At 38.7% G+C, this 24939-nt stretch overlaps 1 protein-coding gene across 1 annotated transcript in view; it reads right to left on the bottom strand.

Moving 5' to 3' along the window:
* The window catches only part of LOC121387479 (thrombospondin type-1 domain-containing protein 4-like), a 168577-nt gene that overhangs the window by 112236 nt on the left and 31402 nt on the right, over positions 1-24939 (bottom strand). Inside the window, exons 2-4 of the mRNA XM_041518616.1 lie at positions 14224-14299; positions 12897-12999; positions 7574-7704 (exon numbers count right to left, since the gene is read on the bottom strand). Of these exons, the coding sequence (XP_041374550.1) occupies positions 7574-7704; positions 12897-12999; positions 14224-14299 (310 nt within the window). The remainder of the gene's footprint in view (positions 1-7573; positions 7705-12896; positions 13000-14223; positions 14300-24939) is intronic.

The raw sequence follows: 24939 nt of genomic DNA, 5'->3' as shown, positions 1-24939 counted from the left end.
AAAATAAAGAACGGAAATGTCACTTAAGCTACATGGATCCTACATTACAAACCCTGTAATTGCCCATGGTAACCAATGACCCATGACTGGAATATCAAAAGCTGTGGTATATGTTATTCTGTCCGTGGGTAAGTGCATATATAAAATATTACTGGCTACCAGGTGCATGTGCAGAAATTTATGCAGGCAGTCTAGACAGTGGTAAGCTAAATTTGTCCGTAGAATTAAATGGACATGTCCTGTGACTTAGTAGATTGCTCGCTTGAGCTCTGATGGGCCAGAGGATCATGGTGTTTAAAGAAAAAAAGATTTTTTTTTTTTATTTAACGACGCACTCAACACATTTTTATTTATAATTGTATGGCGTCAGACATATGGTTAAAGGGACATTCCCGAGTTTGCTGCATTGTAAGATGTTTCCGACTAATAAAATATTTCTACAATTAAACTTACATATTAAATATATTTTCTTGTTTAGAATATCAGTGTCTGTATATTCAATGTGTTTCTGGTCGTCTTAATACTTGTAGGAAGCCCAAACTAGATTCTGTCTTCAAATAATTTCGTACGTATGAAAAAATCATATTTTAGGAAATAAAATGAAATTTAACCTAGTACAAATATTAGAACGATCAGAAACACGTTTAATATATAGCGTTTAATATTCGCTCGATGCACGGTCAGTGTGGGATCAATCCCCGTCGGTGGGCCCACTGGGCTATTTCTCATTCCAGCCAGTGCACCACGACTGGTATATCAAAGGCTGTGGTATGTACTACCCTGTCTGTGGAACGATGCACATAAAAGTTCCCTTGCTGCTAATCGAAAAGAGTAGCCCATGAAGTGGCGACAGCAGATTTCCTCCTTCAATATCTGTGTGGTCCTTAACCATATGTCCAACGCCATATAACCGTAAATAAAATGTGTTAAGTGCGTTGTTAAATGAAATATTTACGTCCTTTTTCTGCAGACTATATTCAAATTGTTTTCCTTGGTGTGTTTTATTTTGCCATGGATATTTCCTTAATTGCAGGGTCTGCACGTGTATGATTAATCCATCCTCCAGCAATTGCTCTATCACTAAACCATGCTGCTCCCTGTTTCCTGAATATGGAAACATGTCTGATTTAATTGCGTGAAAGATGAACGGAAACGTTGTGCAAATGCCTCGAATAATTAAGTCTCATCAACATTCCACACATGTCCTACAGTGCAGTGACATGCACTGGTGCAGCCCCGGTGACAACGAAAAAACACCGGTGCACAATTTCTTATTTCAACGTGTCAGCACTTTATTAATGTCAGCTTCAACACAAACAATAATTCTGAGTTTTTCATCCTGTGAACCAATTTGGTTACAACAGGCTTTGTTTTGTCTGTTCTGAATAAAGCAAGGGTTTTGTTTTAGTACAGAAAGCATAGTGTTTTTCCTAGCTTGTTTTAGCATGGTGCAGCACCATGCCTCAATAGTCTGGCACCATGCATCTAGACTTAATCAGCACCATGCCTCAATAGTCTGGCACCATGCATCTAGACTTAATCAGCACCATGCCTTAATAGTCTAGCACCATGCACTGCATCTAGACTTAATCAGCACCATGCCTCAATAGTCTGGCACCATGCATCTAGACTTAATCAGCGCCATGCCTCAATAGTCTAGCACCATGCATCTAGACTTAATCAGCACCATGCCTCAATAGTCTGGCACCATGCATCTAGACTTAATCAGCACCATGCCTGAATAGTCTGGCACCATGCATCTAGACTTAATCAGCGCCATGCCTCAATAGTCTAGCACCATGCATCTAGACTTAATCAGCACCATGCCTCAATAGTCTGGCACCATGCATCTAGACTTAATCAGCGCCATGCCTCAATAGTCTGGCACCATGCATCTAGACTTAATCAGCGCCATGCCTCAATAGTCTGGCACCATGCATCTAGACTTAATCAGCACCATGCCTCAATAGTCTGGCACCATGCATCTAGACTTAATCAGCACCATGCCTCAATAGTCTGGCACCATGCATCTAGACTTAATCAGCACCATGCCTCAATAGTCTGGCACCATGCATCTAGACTTAATCAGCGCCATGCCTCAATAGTCTAGCACCATGCACTGCATCTAGACGTAATCAGCCCCATGGTGCTCTGAGATTAAACAAACCGTTTTCAATAAGTAATTATGAATTTGCATTTATAAAACATTCATTTATTAAAGCAAGCATATTAATTACCTTTATTTTTATTTCAATTAAATTTTTGTCTTTAATGACAAAAAAGTGACCTGAAAATGTTAAACATTTCTCAAAAATGTTTAGTCTGCCATGCTATGCCAAATATTTTTTACAGTGTTTTGGGGATCAATACCCTCCCCACTCCAAGCAAACTTTCTTTTTTTAAATGTATTTTAAGGTGAAGCATGATCATACCCCCTAAAAAGTTCACTTGCTACAGTGTAGACCTCCCTGACACCCACCCCCACCCACAATTTTCTCCACACATGCTCATGCAGTTCTGTTATTAACAGTTGCTAAAGGGATGTGGGTTCGGAAATACATTTTAAAGTTATTTTAATGTAATTAAAGGTTAACATTTTAGGTGTTCGAAGGTAAAATAGTTTAAGATTTACATTTTTTAATTTAATTTGGACTATAGATCATATTTTGAATCTACTTATTTTTGCAGACAATATCTTTATCACCATATTATGATATTTTAAGTTCTAGAACACAATATTTACCCATAATTCTTTGTGGTAAATTTATTTTTAAAAAACCTAAAAAAACCCACCTAAACAGACTAAACCCCTAGCACTATACTGCCAGAAAAAATGGCAGATTTGTTTACTTTTATTTTTAGCCAAAACATTTGAGGCAAAATAAATGTTTACACCACATTACAATCTTGATACTGAATTAATTATGCAAAGTTTATGCACACAATCAATAAAAATGTTAATTATTTATCAAAAATAATTGTAAAAATATTGAAAAATGGCACTTGCAAGTTGCAGTTATGATAATAAGACTGATACACTGAAACATAATGAAGCTGAGCAAAATCACTGCACCTTACAATCTTCATACCGAATTAATTATGCAAAGATTGTGCCTGGAATCAATTAAATATTTTATTATTTATCACAAATAATTGCAAAAATAGTGAAACTTGCAAATGACAAAAGAAGTTTAAATGTAGGTGCCCCACACTGATATATTACATTTCATTTTAACTTATTTTCGAGCTTATATCCACTTAAGGTTCAAGCACGCTGTGCTGGGTACACACCTCAGCTATCTGGGCTGTCTGTCCAGGACAGTGGGTTAGTTGTTAGTTGGTTATTTAGTCAAACGAGGGTGTAGTGGCTTTACACCTACCCATTGAGCCCCTAAGAACTCGCTCTGTGTGTTGGAGCCGGTACCAGGCTGTGAACCCTGTAACTACCAATTAACCTGAAGTCTGACGGCTTAACCACGACACCACTGAGGCCGGTATATATTACAATAGGTTTGACTGTACATGTAGCTTATAGCACAACTGAGACATGTGTAAGCAAGTGTATTAGATAGTTATAACAATACACGCAACTCATGCTTGCACATTTCACCTCAGGTGATTGTCATTTCCTGATGTCAAAATAGCAAGATGTCTCAATACACAATAACATGTGATTGAAGTTACCAGCACGTCCTCCAGGCTACGAGGCGCATGCCAAACAAAACAGGGGCCATCTTGCAACCGATTGCATTAATGCCGTGAGCTTTTCTCTCTCACAATTGTTTATCTTGTCCAACGAGTGTGGGTTTAACATAAACTAGAAAAAAAATCTATCTTTTTTCTTTTTTCTTTTTTTTTGGTGTCGTACATATATATGCATGTAATAGGTGTCTTTTTTTATTGACTGAAGTACAAAGAGCTGCAGGGAACAGATCTGATGATATTACGGCCTGTTATTTTACAATACATGATATCAGGAATTTCAATGGCAGTGTATTTTTTGTGGGCCTCAGAGCCCTCTTAGGCACTCACATTATTTCAATGTTCAGTGATTAACAATTACCTATTGCATTACATTCACAAACAATTTACTTTATAGACATTATTTTATTTCACACATTTTAAATTAGTATCAAAGGATGGAACGAAAAAGAACAAGAGATTTTCACTTACATGAACTGATTTTACTGAATGATCACTTAACGTGAAATATATATTATAACAATACTAGTGTAAGCCGTGCTAAGCACAGGATTGTTTAGATAGGGTATGGTGCCCACTACACTGGACTTTCCTTCATATATATATATACAGTGAAACCCCACCTAATGACCACCTCGATTCTAAGACCACACCACTAAACAGACCACTTTTTAGAAGACCGGAATATTTCCTTCATATCTAATAGTAAAAATTACCCGGTATTCAGACCACCCCGCTATTGCAGATTACGACCAGTAAAGTCAGTCCCGATAGTCGTTTTGCGTATATTTCGACCCCGCCAGTGCGACCAAATTACGATATCAATATCTCATATTTGTTCATTCCCAAGGCTGTTCAACAATAACTGATCTAAATTTAATGCTTGCTTTGTTTTAGCCGAGACTGGAACTGGTAACAGGAAGTAAAGTAAACACCAATGTTCTGTCTTTTGAAATGAATTAAAACTGTTAAAGAGAGATACATGTTTAAGTCGTTGAAAAACCGCCCATCGCAATCTGTTCGCATAACCAACTTTCAGTTTCCGGAAAACATTGTCAACTGATTAATATTAATGAAGCGGTGTAACGCGCTGATTGGCTGCAAGCCAGTCATCAGACTCTAGAGCCGACACTCATTCGGATTACGAGAACAGGCGTTCAACGCGTCAATTAAATAGCATTGTAACCAATAAACTGTCTATACAAATTGCAATAGCCATTCCAGCGGAAAGTCGCTATAATCACGTTTGATGTTGAAAGAAACGATACAGGTCAGAAGTCGGCATGACACGTGTTTAATGCTTATGTACCTGTTGTTCGAAGATACAGCCTAAATCTACCGAGTCTAATAAAATGTGTTAATGATAATTAGGACACAATAGAATAAATTTACCAACTAATTCACTAGGAAACAAAAGAAGTGTTGTTATCCGTTATTGAGATGTGTAATGACTGAGGCCACAAAGTGAGTTGTGTTTTTTTTTATTTGACCCTGTCGAAGTGAGGTAAACGGTAAACACTACGAATGGTGTATTTGCATACTGATTGACTTTATATACATGTACATTTTTAATTTTCATTTTCTTAGTGCTCAGTTATATTGTACAGTTCATTTCATGTTGACAAATATATTATGTAATTCAAATAAATATTTGTAGTACATTTCTTTCTTTTTTTCTTTTTTTTAATCACTTTATACACAACACAATTAAAATTTTAAAAACCTTCTAAATGTTAGTAATTCGGTAATAGGACCACCCCACTATTAAGACCAATTTTCATAAGTCCCACAGGTGGTCTTAATAGAGGAGTTTCACTGTATATATATATATATATATATATATATATATATACATGTATATACATTGTATATACAGCCACTTCTGTGTTAAGTCATGTAATCACAAAGATGACTGCACCCATGAAGTTTTTCATTATGGAATTCATATTTGTACGTAATATCAATCATGATGTGTCTACATTAATCAAATGCAAAATCACCCATGCATTATACGGAATCAGGTATAACAAAAACACATGTCAGCAGTGAAGATCATTAGAGGAGAAGTGGTCAGAATGATGAGAAACTGTTAAAGAGTCTTTGTGTATTATATTATAGATTGGACTACACAGACTAACACACCAGAATGATCAGAAACTGTTAAAGAGTCTTTGTGTATTATATTATAGACTGGACTACACAGACTAACACACCAGAATGATCAGAAACTGTTAAAGAGTCTTTGTGTATTATATTATAGACTGGACTACACAGACTAACACATCAGAATGATCAGAAACTGTTCAAGAGTCTTTGTGTATTATATTATAGATTGGACTACACAGACTAACACACCAGAATGATGAGAAACTGTTAAAGAGTCTTTGTGTATTATATTATAGACTGGACTACACAGACTAACACACCAGAATGATGAGAAACTGTTAAAGAGTCTTTGTGTATTATATTATAGATTGGACTACACAGACTAACACACCAGAATGATTAGAAACTGTTAAAGAGTCTTTGTGTATTATATTATAGACTGGACTACACAGACTAACACACCAGAATGATCAGAAACTGTTAAGAGTCTTTGTGTATTATATTATAGATTGGACTACACAGACTAACACACCAGAATGATCAGAAACTGTTAAAATGTCTTTGTGTATTATATTATAGACTGGACTACACAGACTAACACACCAGAATGATTAAAAACTGTTAAAAAGAGTCTTTGTGTATTATATTATAGATTGGACTACACAGACTAACACACCAGAATGATCAGAAACTGTTAAAGAGTCTTTGTGTATTATATTATAGATTGGACTACACAGACTAACACACCAGAATGATCAGAAACTGTTCAAGAGTCTTTGTGTATTATATTATAGATTGGACTACACAGACTAACACACCAGAATGATCAGAAACTGTTAAAGAGTCTTTGTGTATTATATTATAGATTGGACTACACAGACTAACACACCAGAATGATCAGAAACTGTTCAAGAGTCTTTGTGTATTATATTATAGACTGGACTACACAGACTAACACACCAGAATGATTAAAAACTGTTAAAAAGAGTCTTTGTGTATTATATTATAGATTGGACTACACAGACTAACACACCAGAATGATCAGAAACTGTTAAAGAGTCTTTGTGTATTATATTATAGATTGGACTACACAGACTAACACACCAGAATGATGAGAAACTGTTAAAGAGTCTTTGTGTATTATATTATAATTGGACTACACAGGCTAACACACTAGAATGATCAGAAACTGTTAAAGAGTCTTTGTGTATTATATTATAGATTGGACTACACAGACTAACACACCAGAATGATCAGAAACTGTTAAAGAGTCTTTGTGTATTATATTATAGATTGGACTACACAGACTAACATACCAGAATGATCAGAAACTGCTAAAGAGTCTTTGTGTATTATATTATAGATTGGACTACACAGACTAACACACCAGAATGATCAGAAACTGTTAAAGAGTCTTTGTGTATTATATTATAGACTGGACTACACAGGCTAACACACTAGTAGAAATTGTGGTGGACTAGTAGATTTTGGTTGGTACCCGTCTGGCAGACTAGTTAAGATATTTTCCATATCTACACATATCAAAGACCATTGTATGTGTTATCCTGTCTGTGGGATGATGCATATAAAAGATCCCTTGCTGCTAATCGAAAAGAGTAGCCCATGATTTCCTCTCTCAATATCTGTGTGGTCCTTAACCATATATCTGACAATAAAATGTGTTGAGTGTGTCGTTAAATAAAACATTTCCTTCCATAGCTGCACCTTTGATGTCAATTATGATAAAATGGTTATTAGTACTCACCAGACACTTGCCACTGATACACACAGCTTCCTTGTCTGGCTTGCATGACGTACCATCATCTACTCTGTCACCAAACCTCGCATAGTATCGGTAGTTCCTGGCTTTGCACGACAGCTCACACCGGTTATATGCTGCAACAGTAACATAATATCATATTATTATAGGCTTATGTAGTAGCATCGACAGGGTGGAAATGAGAAAGGGTAAGGAGGGGGCGGGGGTCACCAAACCTCACATAACATCAGTAGTTTCTGGCTTTGCACGACAGTTCACTCAGGCTGTATGCTGTGATAAAAACACATATCGCATATTAATATAGGTGTAGGTAGTATTATCGACAAGGTGAAAATAAGAAGGGGACGAGGGTCATAGTATCAATAGTTCCTTGCCTTACACAACTCACGCTGGCTGTATGCTGTGATAAAAACACATAATATTACATATTACCGTAATACAGGTCTAGGTAGTAGCATCAACAGGGTGCAAATGAGAAGAGGGTAATCAAATCTTGCATAGTACCGACAATTCACACCAGCTGTATGCTGCAACAGAAGCATAACATCACATATTAATATAGGTGTAGGTAGTAGCATCAACAGGGTGCAAATGAGAAGAGGGTAATCAAATCTTGCATAGTACCGACAATTCACACCAGCTGTATGCTGCAACAGAAGCATAACATCACATATTAATATAGGTGTAGGTAGTAGCATCAACAGGGTGCAAATGAGAAGAGGGTAATCAAATCTTGCATAGTACCGACAATTCACACCAGCTGTATGCTGCAACAGAAGCATAACATCACATATTAATATAGGTGTAGGTAGTAACTTCGACCTAGATTATATTAAATACACTATTATATATGAGAAATGTCAAATGAAGCTCTTATTTTATTCCCATTTGTGTGTGTCTACAGCCCTCCACGTTAATTTTTCCACCTAGGAGCCAGATGGCACCTACTTGTATTTTTATATATATACCCGGTAATATGAAATGTTTTAGTCACCAAAAGAAAAAAAATGGTTGGTCACAATGTAGAGGGCTGGTCTGTCTGTCTGTCTTTCTCAGTCACGGGTGGCCCTATCGGTGAGCCAACCGAGTTATTTCTTGTTCCAGTGCTCAAAAATGATCTGGGCCCCTATGGGAAACCTAGGGAGACAAGTCAACAGCATCTAGGTCCACTTAATGAGCTACTCTCGGCAAACTAATCTTCCAAAACTATATATAGCTCCCTATTTTATGTTTTGGCGGACCGTTCAAAATTGCACCTAATTTTCTTCACAAAATTGCGTCCTCTTTCTCTATGGCTTAATCCTACGGAACTTTCCAAATTCCATACCACCATACCACCATTGCTGGTACAGGCGATCCCCCCTCCAACCCAACCCACCCCTTTCCTGTCCTGGACGGAAGAGCTAGCCGAGGCCGGCACCTGTACCCATGACAGGCATGCACTACAACAGTTACTCTGAATGTGCACGTTAAACACTCTGACCTGACCAGACCTGACCAAAAACTTGTGTACCAATTAAAGGCCATACTTCGTACTATCGTGTCTCTGGATAAATCATCCCTTGCCACTAACTGAAAATGTAGCCCATGATTCCCATATTTAATCCATCTTCTATAACCTAGACTGACAGAAACCATAACAGTTTTTTATTAAATTACATTTATAAACCATTGTGTTATTATTTGTCTTGTTTTGTTTACATGATTTGTATAGTTTACATATATTAATATGAAAGTTTACTTAAAATCTAATAATTATGTCATGTACTGGTGCTGTCCGCAACTCATGTTTTGTCCTCAGCATGAGTTGTCTGTCATGTAAATGAGGGACTGGAATAAATATTTTAAAAATATAAAATTAAAAGAAAATAATTTAATAATAAAAAAAATTAAAGAATGCTGAACTGTAACTATTTGAAGACATCTTGGCCATGCTTTCATATCATTGATTAAAAAACTTCTTTTAGCCTTACAAATAAACCTTCTCGGACTCTATTCTCATGGAATGAAATGGAAAATCTGAAGTCAAACAAGTGTTGATGGAATCTTCAGTTAACTCCGATGATAAAGAAATCCATTTTAATTTAAGGTATTACAAGGACAATATTAGGCAGAATTAAATATCTCGCCAACCATAAACGTATTCAATGTTAATGATAGTTGCAGATATTTAAAAAAAAATTAACTTTAATTTTTGTTTAATTTAAATTTTAATTTAATAAATTACCATTTTTTTTAAACATGCATTGAGATGAACAGTTATATGTAACTATAAACCAATGCAACCGATGTAAGACTTATAGCTTGTGAGAAATAGTGCTGATTTTGTAGTACCTAATAGGTAGGATACATCTCCCAAGGTACAAGTTTGCTTCGTAAAGGCTAGCTAGTTCGATACATCTGCCGTTTGACTCGTTTGACGACAGATGTATCGAACTACGAATTTAGCCAAGACAAAAAAAAAAAAAACAACAACAAAACCCCCAGGAAAAAACAATTCTGGTCACATATGCAACGAATCACATCACACCCCCTGCTCCTTACAACATTACCTGATTATCATTATCATACAAAACATAACCAAACCCAGGAATTTCATACACGGCAGGAAAAACAGCACTGTAACAATATTTTAACACGGAACACAAACTGCACGTTCTATTGTCTCTCACACCTATGTAAGAAATCAGTCTAAGATTTCATATACAAAAAAGAACCAGTCTACAAAATAGTAACTACGGGTGTATTTTATTGCATCAGATCTGCAGCTCCATAATCCTACATGTGGAAAGGGGACGCAATCTCTAGTAGAGGTGGAGGGTGGGGGTGGGGCAGAGTCTCTACTGAAGTGGCCATGGGGAGCACAAGCCAGATTTTTTTTTATTTATTACAAGCGGAGTATCACAAAAATACATTCATTTTCAACCTAACGACCCCCCCCCCCCCCCACACACACACACCTTCCACGTTCCTATGGGTCTCCACTGGGCTATATCCAGCCATCATAATATTCAGAGGAAACCCACTACTCTTCATTAGTAGCAAGGAATATCACTGGCGTAGGAAGCGTGGGGGGGGGGGGGGGGGACAGTGGTGGATCCAGAAAATCCATTTAGGGGGGCCCCAATGACATGAGGCGGAATGCCAAGGGAACTTTGAGGGAGGTTTGGAGGGGGATCGTACAATTTTAAAAAAATAATATATAATAGAATTATAACTCACAAAATTTAGGGGGGGGCGGGCCCCTGCCTCTGGAGAGGGGGCATGTGCCCCGCCACACACACACTTTTCTTGATCTAGTAGCAGCAGCACCTTCCTACGCCACTGAATATTTTATTTGCACTTTCCCAGACAAGACAGTCTGAAATGCCAGACGTGTGGCACTGGTTGGGACAGGTCCGCTGAGACGCCTCGATCCTATGACCCAAGCTTCTCAAATGAACACTCTACCGAGTTTAGTCCCACCCCACCTTGCCCGTTTATAACCACAAAATTATGATTTGAACTTTGATCGAGAAAATGAAGTAGGCCTATCCAGGCAGCCAAGTGAAGTATTTTTCATTTAACCAATAGATGAAACTAAGGCACGGACAATGATAAAAACACAAACGGGCAAGGTTGGAATGTGACGCAAGGGCGCTGATTCTAGGGTATTCCAAACTAGGTTACACTTTCATGCACACATTATATAAACGAGGGAGAGCTGGGCACCCTGAGGTGCAACATGAAAAACGTGCACTTCAGGCACGGTTGAGCGGGGTGGGGGGGGGGGGGGGGGCTCTAGCCTCTTCCTCCCCCCAAGACACACACACACACACACCAATAATTCTGAATAAATTTTTTTAGTGTTAGTAAATTTTAAGTCAGAGATGAATTTTACATGTAGAATGCAGGAAATTGCATTACAGGACATCTTATTTTCAGAATTTTACGGGGAAGCCTACTCTCGAACCCCCTAGAAATTTGCTTTGCGCCATCGATCTCAGTCAGCCCCCCCCCCCCACCCCCAAATAATGTCTACTTGCTTCTGCCGTTCCTGCACTTAGGAATAATATGAATGAATGAATGAATGTTTAACGACACCCCAGTACGAAAAACACATCGGCCACTGGGTGTCAAACCATGGTAGATGCAAAACATTAATTGACGATCAACAAAAATTCAAAATTTAAACAAAAACACAGTGCAAAGTATAGTATTTCAAAATACATTAACATGAATTAAACCTGCATTCTCAAAGTTCCAAATGTCGTATTTCGCTGTTTTTACATACGGGAGCGGGATGTAGCTCAAGCGGTAGCGTGTCCGCCTGTGAAACGGTCGGTCATCGGATCGATCCTTCTCAGTAAACCCATTTGCAGTTTGGGCTATTTTCCATTCTAACTAGTGGTCCACAACTGGTTCATGAAAGGCAGTGGTATGTGCTGTCCTGTCTGTGGGTGGGAAGTTCATAAAAGACCCCTTGCTGCTTATCGGAAAGAGTAGCCTATGTGGCGGCAGCGGGTTTCCTCTAAAGAAATATGTCAGAATGACCATATGTTTGACGTCCAATAGCCGATGATAAGATAAAAATCAATGTGCTCTAGAGGCGTCGTTAACAAACTTTACTTTACTATTTTTACATACAGTTGTGACAAATAACTTTAAGTTAATGGGTCCCACATATAATCGTCACGTAATAAAATTAAGATTATTGTAATGTGTTGCCACTTGGCGTAAATACTGATTTCCTCTAGAATCCCAGACGAAAAATTATTATGTATGTACATCGAAAATCGTAATCGCATATCTCTAAAAAAATATAGCCAGTTCTTTTCAATGTGGAGTTGCAACTCAAATTCAAACTGTGACACCATGTCAAAGTGTCGGTCATCTTATTGAATTTTACAATAATATACATTTATAAATAGTAGTAGGCCATACAAATGAAATTAATTGGGTGTAATTTTTTTATGTACGGTAAAGGCGGCGTCACACGATACCAGCCTCGTACGAGAATACACGATTACATAACAACCGATGAAATCGTAATGTTCGTCTTGTCAGAATCGACTGTTCTCGTAAAAGGAACTCGTATCGTGTGATTTTGCCTTAATGCAAGATCTAGCCTAATCTTTACATTTCACACAAAAAAAGAGGATAAATATTTTTATCATTAAGCCTACATATTCCCCGTTATAAAAATATAGAGTATTCACTATATTCCTTTGGTAGACACTGGGTTTCAGGACATTTTGACGTTCTGGGGGAGGATTTGCGCATCCTCCAGCATCAACCCCCACCCCCTGAATCCGCGCCTGAGACTTACGGTTAATGTACGCCTGCCACTCGTATCGTCTGCCGCCGAAGTACTTCCCATTATGTTTCTCGCATTCCACACTTCTGTAGTCCGAGTTCGTACCCGCACACGTCTGAAACCAGACACCATCAATAAACAGAGCTTGCAACATTTGTAAAACAATCATATATATTTGTCATAATTTAAGCAGTCTTAAAGTGACTATCAACAACAACAAACAAACAAAAAACCTGAAGCAAACAAAAACCCAGAACCTCCCGCAGATCAACCCCCTCCCCCTTCCCTCCCTCCAAATCAACAACGATATATATATATATATATATATATATTTGCGCACCCCAGCGTCAACCCCCACCCCTTGAATCTGCGCCTGAGACTTAAGATTAATCAATGCACTATATTTATATTTTAAAAAATAAACATTATATCTTGAACTACATTCCCATGAAAATTATATATATATATATATATATATATATATATATATATATATATATATATATATATATATATAACCAAAACAAACAAACCAAAATTAACCCCTCCCCCACCAAAAACCCTCACAAAAAACCAGCAACAAAAATCCACACAAAAAAATATAACAGCAACAAAAAGCCCATATATATTTTGTGCCATTTAAATCAAAGAGTTATATTGCACAATGGCTGCTTCCTGGGAAATCTATTTAGAAAGTTTTGTTTTAAAACAAAAAATAAACATTATATTTTGAACTACATTCCCATGACAATTACGACCAAATCATTTCAATTACTAGCAAAACATTGATTTTATTAACGAATCTACAGAGGCCGACTAAATTAAACGAACGATGACACTTTGACGCCAAGGAACACACTAATTATGCCAGACTGCTCTGTATTCACTGAAGGCAGTTTTGCTCCGTAACACTGTGCAAAGGGGCTTAAAACTACTGCTTTATATTCAGTTGAAGCAAGTTCCCTGTAACACTATGCAATAGAGACATTGCCAACTACCTTCCTGGTTTTATTCAGTTCATCAGCTGTCTCTTGTGGCCTTACATTGGTATGTCACAGAATATCAATGGCCTAGAGCCATCCCAAGCAAACAGCTGTATACGTAAAACATTTCACGAATGAAAACCTCATCTGGGATATGTAATAAGAGAACAGTTTAAAACGCTTTTTTAATTCTTCTCGTGTATCGCGCTTCACGATTAATTTTCTATGTTTGGCGCATCACATAAATGAATTAAAAGGTCAAGATTAGTTAAATTTGATTTTGTGATAAAATAGATTTTCGTGATAATAAGATATGTTTACATTTTGTAGAATAATGAGAACGCTGCCATACTTACATTTTTACAAACTTTATACTGCTTCTCAGGACCTTGACACAGAGTTTTAGAGTCTGTTCTTGTTGGAGTATTTTGACTGAAGACAAAGAAATGAAAAAGGTTAATAAATAAACATATTTAAATAATAGAAACTGTCAAAACAAATTACGTTGTAGCTGTTATTGGTGTTGCTGCTACTACAGTTACTGTTATTGCTACAGCTGCCGCTAAAGACTACTAGCAATACTACTACTACTACTACTGCTACTGCTACTACTGCTGCTGCTGCTGCTGCTGTTGCTGCTGCTGCCGCTGCTGCCGCTGCTACATTAGTACGCCTTCTGCCATACACTCTACCGGCCTCGGTGGCGTCGTGGTTAGGCCATCGGTCTACAGGCTGGTAGGTACTGGGTTCGGATACCAGTCGAGGCATGGGATTTTTAATCCAAATACCGACTCCAAACCCTGAGTGAGTGCTTCGCAAGGCTCAGTGGGTAGGTGTAAACCACTTGCACCGACCAGTGATCCATAACTGGTTCAACAAAGGCCTGTGGGAAGCGCAAATAAAAGATCCCTTGCTGCCTGTCATAAAAGAGTAGCCTATGTGGCGACAGCGGGTTTCCTCTAAAAAAAACAATGTCAGAATGACCACATGTTTGACGTCCAATAGCCGTGGTAAGATAAAAAACCAATGTGTTCTAGTGGCGTCGTTAAATAAAACAAACTTTACTTTTATTTTACCATACAGACTACTAACAGGATTCATAGCCTTAAAGACCAATCAAATTCAGACTTTCAAAGACTTTTAAACAGCAGTCAAAGACAATAGAATGCGATAAAAATACCAAATCAATTCGTTTACGTTGCTTTCCATGGCACCGGCCTCGGTGGCGTCGTGGTAGGCCATCGGTCTACAGGCTGGTAGGTACTGGGTTCGAATCCCAGTCGAGGCATGGGATTTTTAATCCAGATACCGACTCCAAACCCTGAGTGAGTGCTCCGCAAGGCTCAATGGGTAGGTGTAAACCACTTGCACCGACCAGTGATCCATAACTGGTTCAACAAAGGCCATGGTTTGTGCTATCCTGCCTGTGGGAAGCGCAAATAAAAGATCCCTTGCTGCCAATCGGAAGAGTAGCCCATGTAGTGGCGACAGCGGGTTTCCTCTCAAAATCTGTGTGGTCCTTAACCATGTGTCTGACGCCATATAACCGTAAATAAAATGTGTTGAGTGCGTCGTTAAATAAAACACTTCTTTCTTTCTTTTTTCTTTCCATGGCAAAACATTTATCTTTTTTTACATGCATCATGACAGATGTAACCGTGTAACTGAAAATATCAAGTGCATGCAGCTATAAAAGATAACATCATTGCTTTGACTATGATTTGTGAGAATCTAAAGACTTTTATTACAATTCAAAGACTTTAAAAGATCTAAAAAAAAAATAAAAAATTTCAAATTCAAAGACTTTCATGGAATTTAAAGACCGCTACGAACCCTCTATTAATACAAATAAATTTGCTACAGTAATGTGAGTGAGTAAAACGATTGTACCTGTATCTAGTATGACAGATTCGTTTCCGGTATTGCACGCTCTGTCCACAGGACCTGGAACACGAGGACCAGTCGGTCCATGGACTCCATCTACCGGTAGCTGGGTTCACATTGGCGGGCTGCAAATACAACAACACACAGTCTTGTATTATTATTATTATTATTATTATTATTATTATTATTATTATTATATTATTATCCCACTGCCCCCTTTTCTTTTACTCCTTTGAATTCCATTTCATTTCTTCCCGATCTGGCAACTCCTCCTATCTTTCAACTTCTTTCGCTGTCCACCTCCACATCCCAGTCCTTGTCTCTCCAACCGTGCCACACACCTGTCATTCCCATCAGCTTTTTAGCTGTGATCTTAGTCTGACCACTTCGGAGAGTGTTCAGTAGTTACTTCTGGCATTGTTAAGAGGCACTTGTAACCACCTACTATGCTCCCCTACTACCGGCGGTCTTTACTTGATAGCGTTTGAAAAATAAATGTACAGCTAAATACTGTCTCCCATTAATAAGAATATAAAATAAATAGAATAAAATCATAAAATAATATGGAATAAATAATAAAAAGCAAAGCAAAGCAAATAATATAAATAAAATAGTAAAATTAACGCAAAATCAAACAAAACTAAAGGACATCAAATGAAATAATTACACCCTGGTTTAATATTTATTTATCAAGACTAGAGTAATTTACTCGAAACCCTGTGGACTTTTTAAAGGGACTGTCCTGAGTTTCCTGTATTGTAAGATGTTTCCGACTGTGCGTGCGTGCGTAATGTTTTAACATGCTCATATACCACAGAGGTTTCGAGCATGTCCGCCCGAGGGTTCGGCCTCTGAGAGGCCAGGGGCCCAACCCGGGGCAAATGTTTCCGACTAATAAAATCTTTTAACGTCTAAAAAATACGCATTAAATATATTTTCTTTAAAATATCAGTTTCTGTATATTCAATGTCTTTCTGGTCGTCTTAATATTTGTAAGAAGCCCAAATTTGATTTGTCTTGAAATAATTTCGTACGTACGAAAAACACATATTTCAGGAAATAAAATGAAATTTAACCTAGTACAAATACTAGAACGACCAGAAACACGTTTAATATACAGCCACTAATATTTTATGCAGAAAAATATATTTGATATGTAATTACAATCGTTAAAAAGTATCTGTTAGTCGATAACATCTTAAAAATTGCAGCAAACTCAGGACTGTCCCTTTAATATATTCGATTTGTTTTTGAAGATCATCCGTATTCCTTCGCCAATGGGGCGAGATGTAGCCCGATCGATGATATGGCGCTGCCCTGAAGTGTGACACGTGTTTTCACCCGTCCCAACCATAGCCCCACGACCCGTATATAAAAGAGCGGAGTATGTACTGTCTTGTCTATAACAGAGTGCTTATTAAAATACCCTGTCTGCTTTATACGTAGGAGTAATCTATGTGGCGGCATCGAGTTTCCTGTCTTTTTATGGACCAAATATCGAAATAACCATGTTAGACACCAAATAGCCGTATTTTAAAATGAGCTGACGATCGATAAAAAATATGTCTTTCCTTTCTTTCTATTTATTTGTTTTCGTGCTTATATCCAATTAAGGTTCAAGCACGCTGTCCTGGGCACACACCTCAGCTATCTGGGCTATCTGTCCAGGACAATGGGTTAGTTGTTAGTGGTTAGTGAGAGAGAAGAGAGTATAGTGGCCTTAGCCCTACCCACTGAGTCGTTAAAACTTCCTCTGGGTGGGAGCCGGTACCGGGCTGCCGAACCGTGGCTGTACCTACCAGCTTCGAGTCCGACGGCTTAACCACGACACCACCGAGGCCGGTTTTCCTTTCTATTTTCTTCGCCGTAAGATTTAACACCCCACCTCCTATAAAAACAACAACAACAACCCCCACCCACAAAAACAGTTTTGTTCATTCTGTTGAAAATTAATGTGGCAGGTACCTAATACTCAATATTAAAGAAATACTGTCACGGATTTAAAGACCTTATTTCTCTAAAAATGGATAATAACTAAAAATTACATTAAAGCCGCACACCCTAGTTCCATTCAGCGAAAATAAATTATAATTTGGTTAATCTACAAACCTGTAACACAATTAGATCACGTTTTTATCAAATGGAGTGAAAAAGCAGGTTTTATATCGATAAATACCATGGGAATCCCCATGTCCCAATTGCTTGAAATAATTTTGAAAGTTTGTATTCTGATGTCACCGGTAGATGTTGCTCGAAGCACAACAATGCCTACGTCACGACAAATTTCACAGACTTGGGGTGCGTTCTTTTCACCTCTCCTGGACATGTTCCAACTGTTCTGTCCTGGTTCTCTCCAGATATCGTAGGACTTAGCAAAATTATTGGTTTTAAGGACTTGTAACGTTTTGTATTGAGATACTTACTTGTCTGAACTTTATTGTTACTGAAAATGTTCACGAACTGTGAAGAAAAATCTCACAAATGAACAACAACAAATCGGATGTTGATTGCGCGAACCGTGCACTAGAAAACAAACCGAACCAAAATGATAACGGCCACGTGGTATACCAACGTCTGTGACATTGAAATGGAAATATCCCGTCTAAAAAATAGATTAGACCTTGTCTGCTCAACGGTTTTTTCTCAAACGTGCGTCCGTTTTTCAGAAATACGAAAAATGCATTTTGTGGTATTACAAACACCAGGATTACCAGGATTACCAAAAAACACTTCAGGTGAATGGAAAAGTATATTCTAAATAATAAACGGTAAGTAAAGTGCAATTTTATTTGTGAAAAAATGGGTTTAATAGCGAAAAACAACGCCGTAATGGTTAACAACTAGCCGTAACTAGGGTGTGTCCCTTTAATTGTTGGAAACCAAATCTAGCTATTGCATCACCTTAACTGAACGATGATGGAGTGAAATCCATATCAACCCTCTCAGCAATTTTAGTTTTTTAAGTATGGACCATTAATAAATGGAGTATGGTGGTCATGAAGATGGTTGAATAAAGTACATTTAGGGACAAATCAAATTATTTTTGTTGAGGTAATACTTTGTTAGACCATTAACTAGGTCAGTGGTCTGTGACAATGTGCCTTTAAAGAAACATTTCGTGAAATGCACCAAAACCAATTCATATGCCCTGTAGACAAATTTTTCTAACACTAGATCTTACACATAGACAATCAGATATTCAAAATAACTGACATAATTAAAACATGGAATGTCGCTTTATATTCAGCACTTCAGATCGTGTTCACAACACCCAATTCTGGAATGTATTTGACACGAGGACAAGTATTGTAGGTGTGTGTTAAACAATACACCGTAGATCACCGAAAGACAAGATAAGTACATGTACATGCACATTCTCTCAAATAATAAATTACATTACATTTTAAACCTTAATTAGGAATTTATGACACAAACACAAAATCATAAAACTGAAATAATGCATAGAACAGAGTTTGCTTCGTTTATATCGGGGCAAGGTTTGTGCGTGCAGGGGGAAGAACGTTTGATTGCCCCTGACGGTTTGTTTGTTTTTGTTTAACAACACCACAAGAGCGGGATGGCGCATATAAAAGATCCCTTGCTACTAATGGAACAATGTAGTGAAGGAAAGAAGGAAATGTTTTATTTAACGACGCACTCAACACATTTTATTTACGGTTATATGGCGTCAGACATATGGTTAAGGACCACACGGGTATTGAAGGAGGAAACCCGCTGTCGCCACTTCATGGGCTACTCTTTTCGATTGGCAGTAAGGGATCTTTTATATGCATCATCCCATAGACATGATAGCACATACCACGGCCTTTAATGTACCAGTCGTGGTGCACTGGCTGGAACGAGAAATAGCCCAATGGGACAATGTAGTGTGTTTCCTCTCTAATACTGTATGTCAGAATTTACCAAATGTTTGACATCCAATAGCTGATGATTAATAAACCAGTGCGCTCTAGTAGTGTCATTAAACAAAACAAACTTTTCAAGATTCCTTCTTTTACACACTGTAAATGCAACAATTGTTTCCCCCCAATTTTAGCTTAATTTACATGCTGATTATGTATTCAGTTAAGGTTCAAGTTTTATGTTCTTGGCATACACGCACGCACACACACACACGCGCGCGCGCTAACACACGCACTAACACGCACGCACTCTCATGGTCCACTATCTTGGTTGTCTGTCCATGTCATTGGGTACCGTTAATGGTTCAACCTGCTCCCTAAAAAAAAAAAGGGAGACCGTAAGCCTATGGTTAGTTGTTAGTATTTGGTACATTCCATTCATTTCAACATATTTTCGTGCTTATATCCAATTAAGGTTCAAGCACGCTGTCCTGGGTACACACCTCGGCTATCTGGGCTATCTATGCAGGACAGTGGGTTTCGGTAGTTGTTAGTTGATTAGTGAAAGAGAAGAGGGTGTAGTGGCCGTACATCTACCCATTGAGCCCTTAAGAACTCGCTCTGGGTTGGAGCCGGTACCGGCCTGTGAACTCTGTACCTACTAGCCTGTAGTCCGATGGCTTAACCACTGCGCCACCGAGGCCGGTGTATTTGGTGCTACTATCACGCCAAAAAGTGATGGCAGTAACCTCTGAACAAACAGGCGGCAAGGGAAATAATTCATGTAGACCTGCATTAGTTCCATGCTGCCAGCAGTTGGCACCGACCAAAGTGGGGCGGGATTTAAGTCTGTGGTAGAGAGCTCACCAGGGTCATAGGATCCATCGCCCTCGATAAACTCGAGTTTTAAACCCGCCCCAACCAGTGCGCCATCACTGATACATCAAAAGTCGTGGTATGTACTGTCCGTGTTATGGGGTAGGGCGTATAAATGATTCCGTGTTGCTTTTTTGGTAGGAGTAGAGGCAACAAGTTTTTCTTTCTAGCGTTCTCTTCCAAATGACAAAATAGGAAATCGTTTGCCGTTATCGAAATGTTCCTTTTTGACTTTCCTTTCCCTTTCTAAAAAAGTGTGTGTGTGTGTGTGTCTGTGTATATATATGTGTGTGTGTATGTATATGTGTGTGTGTGTGTGTGTATGTGTGTGTGTGTGTGTGTATGTATATATGTGTGTGTGTATGTATGTGTGTGTATGTGTATGTGTGTATATGTATGTGTGTGTGTATGTGTGCATGTGTGTGTGTGTGTGTGTGTGTGTGTGTGTGTGTAGTGTGTGTTGTGTGTGTGTGTGTGTGTGTGTGTGTGTTTGTTTAGTTTGGCATGCGTGCGTTTGTGGGACAAACATCCATGTTCAGAAAATTTTCATTCGTGTGGCATCTGACGACACAACTGCAATAAAATTTAAAACTGACAATACGTTGTGTGGTGAGTGGATTAATGCCAACGTACGCTTTTAAAATCAACCTTTTTTATGTACCCTTTAAAAATAAGTACGGGGTAGCAAAAAAAAAAGAAGAAAAAAAAAAAAAAAAAAAAAAAAGGCAACCCCCCCCCCCCGTACTCGTTGTACGCTCTAGAAAATGTAGATAATTGTGAACTGCCATTAGGGCCTTATTTCTCTAAAAATTGATAATAGAATTACATTAATTTGGGATACCAAACATCGCTAAAGTGAACCACAATGGAGGAATATTTATGTCAACATTGTCGCCAATTTTAGTTTTTGAATTATGGACCGTCGCCATAATTTAATTATTTTTACAAAATATCATTAATAAGTGTGGTATGGTGGCTATGTAAGCGGTTTAATAAATTACTTTTAGGTACAAATTAAATGTATATATTTTCAGGTAATACTTTGTTTGGACCATTAAATAGGACAACGATCTGTGACAATATGCCTTTAATATACATTTTAAAAATATATACATTCTACAGATGTTGATGTAACCGACTAAAACCAATTCCAGTTTCTACATTCGTGCGTCGCAGTGTGTCCGTATAGAGAACATACAACACTTATCGCTTCCAGTCATGTGGGTTTGATTCCATGTCGCTAGCCACGTTTTGCAATAACAACATTTTCTCTGTAATGTAAACCAGGAACTGTTTCCTTGTGTGTGTTTACTTCGCTCAAGAACTAATACGCATATCTAAGGCCGTGGTATGTGATGGCATGTCTATGGGAAAACGAATATAAAATACTTATTCCATGCTGTTAACTGGTAATAATTAAGGGCGACCTGAGTAGGTTCCTCTCTCTCTCTCTCTCTCTCTCTCTCTCTCTCTCTCTCTCTCTCTCTCTCTCTCTCTCTCTCTCTCTCTCTCTCTCTCTCTCTCTCAATCTCCCTCCAACCATGTGTCTATCTGGTTTCCCCTCTCTCTATCTCTCTCCCCTCTCTTTCTCTCTCGCTCGACGATCACGTGTCTGTCTGGTTCTCTCTCTCTCTCTCTCTCTCTCTCTCTCTCTCTCTCTCTCTCTCTCTCTCTCTCTCTCTCTCTCTCTCTCTCTCTCTCTCTCTCTCTCTCTCTCTCTCTCTCTCTCTCTCAATCTCAATCTCCCTCCAACCACGTGTCTATCTAGTTTCCGGTCTCTCTATTTCTCTCCCTTCTCTTTCTCTCTCGCTCGACGATCATGTGTCTGGTTTCCCCCTCTCTATATATCTCTCCCCCCCCCCCCCCCTCTATCTCTCTCTCCCCTCTCTCTATATCTTTCTCCCCTCTCTTTCTTTCTCGCTCGACAATCACGTGTCTGGTTTCGTCTTTCTCCCTCGCTCCCTCCATTCCCCCCCCCCCCTCTCTCTCTGTCTCTCCATCCCTCCCTCCCTCCCTACCCCCCTCTCCCCCCCCTCTCTCTCTCTCTCTCTCTCTCTCTCTCTCTCTCTCTCTCTCTCTCTCTCTCTATATATATATATATATATATATATATATATATATATATATATCTCGATCTCGATCAAATGTCACAGTCACCTGTTTGACACCTCATAGCCGATTATTAAACAAGGTACTGACATATCGTAAAACAAGGCTTACCTCATAGCCTAGAGAAATAGCCAGAGGCTTGGCAGCCCACACCTACTGTGGTGCGATATGATATGCTAATAAATGAAAACCACACATTTGACTGTCCAGTTTTCCGCCTATATGTGATATGTATCAATAAATAAAGTAATTTAACACTTGGCCTATAAACAGTGTCCATGCCTATGTTCACCTAGATATATATTATATCAACAACCCAAAACTACAAAAATCTATAACGCTGCCTAAGTCAAGTTTCTTAGCTCAGTCGGTTGAATGCTCGCTTGAGGTGCTTACGTCGCAGGATCGAACCGCCTCTGTGGATTCATTCAATTAATTTGGATTTTTCTCATTCCAACCAGTACACCATAACTGGACAAAGATCGTGGTATGTGCTACCTGTCTGTGGGATGGTGCATATAAAAGATCCCTCGCTACATTAGGAAAATTGTAACGGGTTTCCTCTGTTGACTACGAGTCAGAATGACCAAATGTTTGACATCCAATAGCCGATAATTAATTAATCAATGTGCTCCAGTGGTATCGTTAAACAAAACAATCTTTTAAAGTCAAGTTTCATTGTGTTAGTCTTAGAGGAAACCCGCTTCATCTTTTCATTAGCAGCAAGGGATTTTAATTTTATATGCATTTAGTCGAAATCATGGCAAATGTAATTTAAGTTTATTATTATTTTTTATTTTATTTTATTTTTTGTACCCATGTAACCAGGCGCGGATCAGGATTTTTTAATAGAGGGGGCCCAAAGCCCGTTGTTGTTTTTGAAAACAGAATTAAAAGGTTCTTAACAGGTGGACGGGATAAGTGTTTTGGTTTTTTTTTGGTATTCTGTAATATATATTGTTTGACCAAAAATAGTGGGACCCCGCCTGAATCCGCGCCTAAAATCGTTTTACAATATATATGTATATAAAGATTGTGTTTACAATTTGTTTTTAAAATTCTAGACCGTCGTGTTATTTTTTATTATTATTATTATTATTATTTATTTTATTATTTTTTTTTTTTTTTTTGGGGGGGGGGGAGGAGGGGGGTTGTGTGTTGTTGTTTTTTGCTGGCTTGCTTGTTTGTTTTATTGTTTTTGTTGTAGGGTATTGTTGTGGGGTTTTTTGTGTGCAGTAATCTATCTTGTTTTTGCCCTGTTAAAACATTCGCAGTTGCGTAATGATGGGTGGATGCGTGATACTGAGATACCAACCAAACTGAAGACCGATAATGTAACCACTATCGTCTGCAACAGAGACCACTTTTGTACTGATAAGGAAGGAAGGAAATGTTTTATTTAACGACGCACTCAACACATTTTTATTTACGGTTATATGGCGTCGGACATATGGTTAAGGACCACACAGATATTGAGGGAGGAAATCCGCTGTCGCCACTTCATGGGCTACTCTTTTTGATTAACAGCAAGGGATCTTTTATATGCACCATCCCACAGACAGGATAGCACATACCACTGCCTTTGATATACCAGTCGTGGTGCACTGGCTGAAATGAGAAATAGCCCAATGGGCCCACTGACGGGGTTCGATCCCAAACCGACTGCGCATCAAGCACGCTGTCCTGGGCACACACTTCAGCTATCTGGACTGTCTGTCCAGGGCCCCGTTCCACGAACGGATCTTAGCGCTAAGATCACCGTAAACGCATACGTTATCTATGCAGTTGTGGTGATCTTAGGGCTAAGATCGCTTCGTGGAACGGGGCCCAGGACAGTGGGTTAGTGCAGTGCGGTATACTTTAGCATGCTCATATACCACGACGTTTTCGAGCATGTCCGCCCCGGGTTTCGGTCTCTGGGAAGCCGACGTGGTTTCGTTGTTAGTCGTTAGCGAGAGAAAAAGAGGGTGTAGTGGTCTTACATCTACCGACTGAGTCGTTAAAACTCGCTCTGGGTGGGAGCCGGTACTGGGCTGCGAACCCAGTACCTACCAGCCCTATGCCCGAATTGCTTAACCACGAAGCCACCGAGGCCGGTCATCCCTACTACACACCGACTGTTATTTAGGCCCTGCCACATTGGAGACTCACTGTGCTACGGTAATAACGTTACAAGTAAACGTCAGATCAAAATCGTCGGTCAATGCAGAAGGCACTCGCACTTGGGATCTTAATCCCCTACACCCGACTGTAAAACATTTATCTGTCAGACTCCATCCAAACACTGGGCAAAACCCGCCGCAACCCGCCGCCATTGGCGCAACCATGTGAATGAATCGA

The sequence above is a fragment of the Gigantopelta aegis genome, chromosome 2 (assembly GCF_016097555.1).
Source record: "Gigantopelta aegis isolate Gae_Host chromosome 2, Gae_host_genome, whole genome shotgun sequence".
Classification (NCBI taxonomy): domain Eukaryota; kingdom Metazoa; phylum Mollusca; class Gastropoda; order Neomphalida; family Peltospiridae; genus Gigantopelta; species Gigantopelta aegis.
The sequence above is the reverse complement of the archived record's forward strand: the minus strand, read 5'-3'. Positions and strand labels throughout refer to the sequence as shown.